At 29.4% G+C, this 9197-nt stretch overlaps 1 protein-coding gene across 1 annotated transcript; it reads right to left on the bottom strand.

Moving 5' to 3' along the window:
- Positions 1-4030: 4030 nt before the first annotated feature.
- On the bottom strand, positions 4031-6810 carry LOC120077297 (glycosyltransferase BC10-like). Its single transcript, XM_039031186.1, has 2 exons — positions 6184-6810; positions 4031-4690 (listed from the first exon to the last, which is right to left on the bottom strand). Exons 1-2 carry the CDS (start codon positions 6808-6810, stop codon positions 4031-4033), a joined length of 1287 nt encoding a protein of 428 aa, XP_038887114.1.
- Positions 6811-9197: the final 2387 nt, after the last annotated feature.

The raw sequence follows: 9197 nt of genomic DNA, 5'->3' as shown, positions 1-9197 counted from the left end.
AACAACTTTATTGAAGAAATGTTTAATAACATCTTTATTGATAATAGAATATGTTTAACTTTATTGAAGAAATGTTTAATAACATCTTTATTGATAATAGAATATGTTTAACTTTATAAACTGCGAGTTTTAGGACATACAACTCAACATCTTGTCACATAGTTTATTTACTTAATTTTATGTTTAATTTTAATTGATTTATTAGTTAAGGGATTTTTTAAACCTAGTCTTTAAAACTTAGAGACCAAAATGACCACTTTGAAATAATAGAGACTAAATACACCTATTCCTAAAACTCAAGGACCAAAAAAGTATTTTTTTCCAAGATTAAACCATTTGTACACGAAATTTATCTTTGATTTTAAAATCTTGTTTTTATGGTTTTTTTTTATAATTATTTTTAGATTTACTTTATAATCATCACTTAATATTAAAGTTGTATTATTAAACTTTTATAATTAATTTTTCTTTTTAAACTTTACATAATGCATGCAAAACTAGTTTTTTAAAATGGTAATACTGTTGAAAATATTTTCAAGTATAGCTAAATGTCACTTAGTGATAGACCACGATAGACCTTAATAGACATTTATTACTGACACTGATAAAAGTCTATCACGGCTTATCACTAATAGATAATTTGTAAATAAGTTGACTCATTTTCCTTTATTTGAAAGTTATACTTAAATTTAATAGTCAATTTGCATATATCATGTAACATAGATTAAAGTTCGGACTAAAGTTCGTCATATAAAATAGAAAAATTAACCTTAATTAAGAGAAGATAAGCAAAAAAGCTACGAGATATATAATCAAGCTACAAGACTATTGAAGATAAGAAAAGAAGTTACAAGATTAGGATCAAGCTACAAGATTATTGAAGATAAGCAAAAACGATGACCCATTGAGGAAATGATGGGTGAAGTAACCATAACTCCGCCCTTGGGGGGAGGGGGGAGGACATCAGGAAGTTGGTTGAGCTATAACAGGCTTGGTCAAGTAATATTCCAGGTTCGCTCATGACCCGGGGCCTACCTTGGGTTAGGAGACCAATGATCGGTTGTTGGGCCTATTTTTAGGGTGGGCTTGGCACAACTTAGTGCATAATTTTGCCATGAGGTGGAGAAGTATTGGGTTTTATGTCCTAAAACTTGTGGTTTGTAAACAATAAACTTATTATGTTATCAATGAAGATGTTATTGGGCTTATTCAATAAAGTTGTTATTGAATGTATCAATTGCTCATTTCGTTTTAGAAGGAACCTAAATCCAATAAACTAAGATCCATGGCTATTACATGAATACTTGGACTTTATGTAGTGACATAAAAGTGAATCAAGTTCGAGTAGATAGTCAAAATGGTCTGTAATATACGAAAAAGGTCGGTTACCTTATCCTGGGGACATTATCGGATGCGGCCCACTTTGTATTCAGTACAAACGATATGATCCTAAATCATTAATGTGGAGACATGCGAGTGGGGGCATCCCGTGCAAAGATTTTGTATAAGACCGAACTAAGAAATAAGTCACTCTTACTTTATAACGTTGTTTACCATTTAAAACTGATTATTTCAAAGTGATGATCTATGTAACTTGACCTTAATCCTGAGCTAACTATGAACTCCTGTTTATTCAGGATTATCCTTAGATTTACATGGGTTGACTCAACAATGCCAGCTCAATAAGCCTCCCACTTCAAGGGTAAGACCAGGTAGATAGCTGGGGACATAGAGTGCAAGACGAAATTCACCCCTATCCACTTTTAGGGATAATATAGAGGTTTGTTCCCTTAAGTGCTAACTTCGGGTTTTGAATAAGGGGCCCTACTCGCTCATTGGCCCAAAAGGGACTCGGTTTAGTGATTGGATCACATACCAATTGTTCATTAGAGGATCAGTAAGTCTTAAGGAGCAAGATGTAATCTTGAGGGTAAAACAGCTTTTCACCCAACCGTTATTACGAACAACTTGTGAAAGGTTGACTTACTGATTATAGTTATATTGAGTGGACATAAATATATCTATAGTGAGGGGAGTGCAACTACCATGCTTTAGTGGAGTGATCCAGTAGTTAACGAATGTTGGTTAATTGGGTTAAAGAGTTTAGCTGGTTAATCTTGGATCGTTAGAATCCATGATCTGTAAATCCATGAGGTCCCCATACTAGCTCATATCGTAAATCTTAGAATAGTGTGACGAACGAATTTGAAGTATTCAAATTTGGTTTTTGGAGCAAAGCGTTAAAAATATATGATATTTTTAACCTAATGTTTAATTTGAATTAAACATAAAGAGAGAGAAAATAGAAGATATTTAAATAAGATTTAAATATCAAGATTATGAATAGAGATTCATATTAATTGGAATTAGTGTTGGATTTAATATTAAATTTAATTAATTAAATTGTTAAATTAATTATTTAATATTAATTAAATTTTAAAATTAATTATTAGAATTAATTTTGAAATTAAATGGAATTGGTCAAAATTTCATTAAAAGTCAAAATAGTTTATTAGGTCAAAATTGCATAAAAATTCAAAATTGTTGACTAGGTAAAAAATGCAATAAAAGTCAAAATGTTGATTTTGACTTTGAAAATCAAAAAGTCAAAATTATTGACTTTGGACTTTCAGAGTCAAATTTTGACATTTGATCAAGTTAGTGGAAAGATCCAACAATCTTGAATGGGAAATTCAAACATTTGCATTAAGTGTTGTTTTCAATTGAAGACACTTGCCCCACTAATCCTACTTTGAGTTAGTAGATTTTTTAGTGTCAATTTCTCATCAAATTCAAAGTTGCATGTTTTTCATGATATAACCTACAAAAAGAAGAGTTTTATGAATTTTAGCTCTCTTGGCCAAGTGGTATTTCATGAAATTTCTTGAAAGTCTTAACCTATTTTTCCTCTTAAATCCTTAACCTTTTCCTCTCCAAATTAGTCAATCATTGGGTCCCATCATCCCGTTCTAAGGCCGGAGAATAGTCGGGAAGACTCTCGTGGTGGTTTACAAACCATTCATGAGGAGATTGGAGCTGATTTAGAGAAGATTTGAGTCTACAAAGGTTGTATATCTTCTATTCATTTGTTCTTAATTTAATTGCATGCTTATTCTTTGAAATTAACCTAATTAGAGTACTTTAGATCCGTTATTTCTTCCATTGTAAATGTGTACGTTCCATCAAGAAGCACATTGAAAAATTGGTTGGACCTCAAAAGGGTTTAGCTCAATTGGCCCAACACCCACAAAGTTCGAGATACGTCTCGCGATGGGATAACGTGGCAATAAAAGGGGAGATTGTACTCCTAAGTTGATTGCTTAGAAGATTAGCCCATAAGAATATAGTCAACCACGAACCCCAACTTGGGAGTGGGAGCTAATTTTGTGGGTGAATTTTGACAAGACAGAATAAAGCCCAAAATCAAGATAAGATCAGATAAAATCAAAAATAAAAAGAGATAAGATAAAGATTTATCTAGCTAGTTTGAGATTAGGAAAAGTCATATTCCTAATCCTAGGAGGTTAAATCTCAAATCTTAATCCTAATATGACTAAGATAAACCTTAAGTTGAATCCACTATAAATAGACCATTAAGGCTCCATACGAGGTAACTTAAACTTTTGACTTCTTCTCTACTATTCAATTCTCTGACTGACTTAGACATCGGGACCTTTTTCTTTGTTTTGCAAGTCCTCTCTTCCCCAAAATTATAAATTCAATTGTTGATGTCTCGTGAGAGTTAGGTTTGTTTCCCCATTCCAAATTTTGCATCAACGGCTTCCAATCAAACACATTTGGTGCTATACTTTTAAGCATGATTTATATCATCAGTTTTATTTTGAATGATCGATTAAATAGTGCATGTCCTGAAGTAGTTAAACTTCACAAAAGTGAATAATAATTTCAAAATTATTTCTAAATATGTACAAATTAAACTCTTAAATGAATAAACCTAGATCATATGTAATCAAACTTAAAATTGAATTCAGATATTGAATAATATTCATTCAACAAGCACATTTTTTCCCTATGGATCAATACCAAGCAATAGAGGAGTGACCCTCAACAAAGGCTCCAAAGTGTTTGGCAAAAATTTTCTAGCAAAAAGGAAACAAATGGAAGAAGTGGAATAGTATTGATCATAATTCTCATTATTACATGTTGATTCAAACCTTATCCTATTCAAGAACTCATCAGTTATATCATTCCATCCAAACTTACTTGGATGAGGGCCTCCCTTCGACCAATCAACCCAAGTGATGCTCCTATTAGAATTAAGTTCAGGCTTCAACATATGCACCAAAGTTGGTATGTAATGCTCATCCATGTAGCAAGGTGGGAGGCAATAGTTTTTAAAGATTGGATAGTACTTCGTGTCGGAGACGATGTGAAGAGCGAGCTCTCGATGTACCTCGAACCATTGGGAACCCTTTCGCCAGTCGGTGATGTTTATCTCAGGCGACATTTGGGGGTTGTAGCGGCCTTGGCAAGACTTTCTCGGGTCATAGAATGAGCCGAGAAAGCTTAGGTTTGAGCTCATGACATGGTTGTAAATGGTGGTGAAGTTGAACAATGGGATGCATGAGTCAGAGAGAAGAACAAATCTTTGGTTTGATAAGTCTAAAAGGGCATTTGCTAGAAGGCGTCTCTCAGCATCAATCATGCTTGCAGTCCCCCAATACACAGCCTACAATAATTCAGAATTATGTTAATTATAACACCTACTTAGCTATTATTTAATTTCCATCTACTTTCATTAACGTGGCCATAACTTAACTGACACAGAACTTGTACATTGTACTATCATTACACATAAAAAAAATCATGTACTTTCACTAGCGTGAGCATAACTTAACTGACATAGAACTTGTACATTGTACTATATTACACGTAAAAAAAAATCATTTACTTTGTTTAGCTAAAATTAGAGAACTTTAAAATATGGATCCCATGTAATATGTTTAAGTTGCTTTAATTTTTTGTGTTATATATTTTTAAAAATTAATGATTGTTTCTATATATGATTTGTAGTTCTTGTGATAATGAAAGACAAAAAAGTATTGGAATATAGGACTCTTTAAAATTTGGCAAGAAGTCTAAAAATATTTTCTGCAACTACAATATTATATATTAAAAAAATCATTAGCGAAAGAAGACCGCTGTAATTAAAAAAAAATGTTGCTATAATGTTTTTGAAATTAAATTTGAGTAAGATGTAAGAAAAGGCTCAACACAAAACACAATATTAAGTGTGATATACTCAATATATATATATATATATATATATATATATAATAGGTGTGATGGTAAAAGGTATTTAGAAACTCATAATCATTATCATAATAACTATTTCTAAACAAAGAAAAATGAGACAACTTATTTACAAATATAGTAAAATGTCGTTATTTATCCGTGATAGACTGCGATATAAACATCTATGTCAGTCTGTCGACATTTATCAATATTGATAAATGACTATCACGATCTATCATTGATAGACAATGACATTTCACTATATTTATAAATATTCTCAACAATTTTACTATTTAAAACAATTGTCTTTATCATAAATTTAGTTCATTTATTTATTAATAACACCTTTAACTTTGATCATTTTTAGAAGTGATCAGACAATCACATCCCCACCATTTATGAGAAATTTTTTTTTTTTTTTCCGAATATGTATGTTTGGTCCATGAATTTTCAAAATCTACATTTTTAATCCCAAGTTTTCAAGATGTACTTCTTTAGTCCCCAAATATTTACAAATGTGTTTTAAAAGGTAATGAAGTAAGTTTGTTTAATTATTTAAATAATTATATGACTTTTAAATTAGAAAAAATAATTTTAAAAAATTACTTGAAACTTAGTTCTTAAAAATACGAAAACTAAAAAAAGTTACATTATACAAATTCAGAGATCAACACTCTATCTTTCGATTAAAAAGATATATTTTGAAACTTACATATTCTTAAAAATCTGAGGACTAAAAAGTTATATTTTAAGAATTCATAAATCAGATGTCCCTCAAACTCACAAGGCTCCTAATTCTTTTTTTAGTAGTTGTAATCTCAATGGTAATTCTAGAAAGGTTATAATAACTTTTTTTTTAGCACTTTCAAATTCCAAATACTCAATATTTTTAAAAAGAAATAATAATAATAATAAAATTAAACAAACCTGACTTGGGATCCTTCTACCATAAAAAACAGAAGTTTGAGGCATTTCATCAGCGTAAGAAGGATGTGAATGAACATAAATGGAGTATAAGCCATTGTGGCCTTTAAAAAACTTCTCCCAAAGAATTGCCAATGGCAAAGGTCCAGTTGTCAGAAACATGAAAGCCACCTTTTTTGGAACTGTCTTGTCACTCTCCACAATTCTTGGAACCATGCTGGCTCTCCAAAACAGCTCCTCATCACTCATGTTATGAACCAAAGACTTATGTTCTTCAAGGGAAACAATAACCCTTGAAGAGTTAGAGGAGGAGCTCCCATTTCTCGGGATTGATAAAAATAGAAGAGGTCGAGACCGAGGCTGAGACTGATCGGGCGGTGATGGAGGCGGTGACAGTGGAGGAGAGCTGACGGGTGCGAGCAAAAATGACGACGGTGGCAAAGCGGAGAAGGAAGAAGGAGAATTAGGAGGGGTTGGATTAGTGAGAGAATAGGTTTTGAAGTATAAGCAAAGGATGATTCCAAAGGAAAATCCAACAAGGAAGAAGAGGAAATGGAAGACATGTTTGAGTTGAAAATTGAGATTGTGGGACTTGAGAAACCCTTGGGGTTGCTTTTGCTCAAACCCCATTTTTCTTAATTTCATCAATCTAGAGAGAAAGAGGTTGAGAAAGATTTGGAGTTTTGTTTTGGATTTGTGTATGTATATAGGGAGAGGAGCTAGCTAGGTTATTGCTTTTTTAGAAATTATTAGACAGTGTCTTGAAGGTGAAGTTATTGAAAAATTTCAAACTTGGCATGTTTTACACACACATTATAGAATTCATAACATAACCCAAGACAAGCTTGTCATTTGTTTTTGTTTTTATTCTTTTTATTTTTTATTCTGATTTTGTATTATATTGCATGTGAGTGTTGAATTGACTTTGATAAAGTGGAATTTATATATTTATATAAAAGAAGAAGAAAATAATATCTTAAATGTTGTTATCTATGTTAAAAAATGTCTATATTATTCTCCAAAAAATTAGAATAATAATATTACTATTCCCCTTACATAAATGTATCAAAATTATCTTTGAAGTTAAAATCCATTATGATGTCATACTAAGTACGTCTCTGGAATAGATTTTTTAAGTGTTTAATTTAAAAAATAAATCATTTTATAAGAAATGGGAGTATTTGGTAACCACTCAAAATAGTTTCCAAATATATTTTAATGAGCTTTTGTCAAGAGTGTTTAAATAAAAATGTGTTTTTCGAAAAACAATTTTTTCTCAAGTCAATTCAAACGGGCTAAAAATTAGGATCTAAAAGGAAGACTTAGAATTTTTAAGGGTTTGTTTGGTAGACAAATATGAAAATAAAAAGTTCAATTGGAAACAAAATTGTATTTCATGTTTTTATATATATTTGGTAGCAGATTCATAAATTTGATTTCAGATCAAACAATGATTTAAAATATGTTTGATAATATAATTTTAAACCATAAAATTAGTTTGAGTTACCCTGAAATATTTAATTGAATACTAACTATTTAATTATTGATTTATGAGCATATTTTAAGTTGAAAATTTCGTAGAATTATTATTTTGTAATATCATAAAATATAAAATACATCATTAATATATATTTTAATTTTAAGAAAAATGAATTGATGAAATACTATATTCATTAATAGTTTTATCTTTTTAAATATAATTCAACATTTTTGAAATTTCAAATTAAAAAATTTTGATACACAGATAATATTTCAAACTTTGTACTATTTGAGTAATAAAATCTAAAAATAGTTTTGAAATATTATAAAAAGGTGAAAAGTAATATTCTAACTTTGAGAACCTTAGAAATATTTTTAAAAGAATTTTTATTTAGCTTAATTTAAATATCACTTTAACAGAAAGGTAAGTTTGTGCTCTTGGAGTTCTGCTCAAAGATGAATTTCCTTAATAATTAATTTTTTTTTTTTTTTTTTAAAAAAGGACTAAATTTGATTGCTTTTCAAACATTTAGAAGAACTGAAAATGGATTATGAAAGTTCAAGAGAGTCAAAATATAACAAACATATTAGTTTAGGATAAACTAACATTATATTTTGTCTAAATATGTTTATAATCTTGTCCTAGATTATACCCTAAGCATTTACATGTATTAATGTGTAACATAATTGCAGTCAAAAGCTCCCATTCTAATTCTAAATTTTCTTTCCTTTTTTTAAATAATAAATTACACTACATCTTCAAATTTAAAGCAATCTTTTTGTTTGAGGTTGACTCAAATGAATGAAGAAACTCAATGATTTTTTAATTTTGCTTCTTTTTTTTCTTTTTTAACCAAATATAAAGATCGAAGGATTAGGAGGTGCACCCGAACATCTCAACTACGTTGACACACCTATAACACTCTCATCATGCCCCGATCTAAAAGTGATATCATTAATGAGAATTTAGATTTGCTTCACCATTCCAACAAGCCATTTTAATTGAATTAGCTTTACTTTAAAAGATGATGTTTGTTTTGTAAAAAAAAAAAATTACTATTGTTATATACTGATAAGCCAATGTTCATATTGGCTATGGTTTTGAATTTGGGAGTCATGCTTCTTCACATTTCATCTAATAATGATAAAATTGTTATACTCTTTTTATAAAAAAAAAAAATAAATAAATAATAAAAAAAAATCTGGCAATTTTTTAAAGGAAATCAGAAATTATTGCATATTTTTTTAGCAATGTTTAAAATGATATATGCTTTAGTTTAATATTATATTTTATTTGATCTAAATTATTTGTTTAGTATGAAGTGAATTACTGTAATTTAAAAAAAATAAAAATAAAAATAAAATATAGTCTTCATTTTTCCAGGTTGCATTAAACTAATCAATTTGAAAAAAATAATAATAATAAAATATGAGAAAGATATTTTTGATATATAAAAAGGAACATCATTAAATTGTATCAACTTTTATCCTAACTAAACTTTCAATTTGATTATATATATATATATATATATATATAT

This window comes from Benincasa hispida, chromosome 1 (genome assembly GCF_009727055.1).
Source record: "Benincasa hispida cultivar B227 chromosome 1, ASM972705v1, whole genome shotgun sequence".
NCBI lineage: Eukaryota > Viridiplantae > Streptophyta > Magnoliopsida > Cucurbitales > Cucurbitaceae > Benincasa > Benincasa hispida.
Note: the sequence above shows the minus strand (reverse complement) of the source record. Positions and strands in the feature narration are given on the sequence as shown.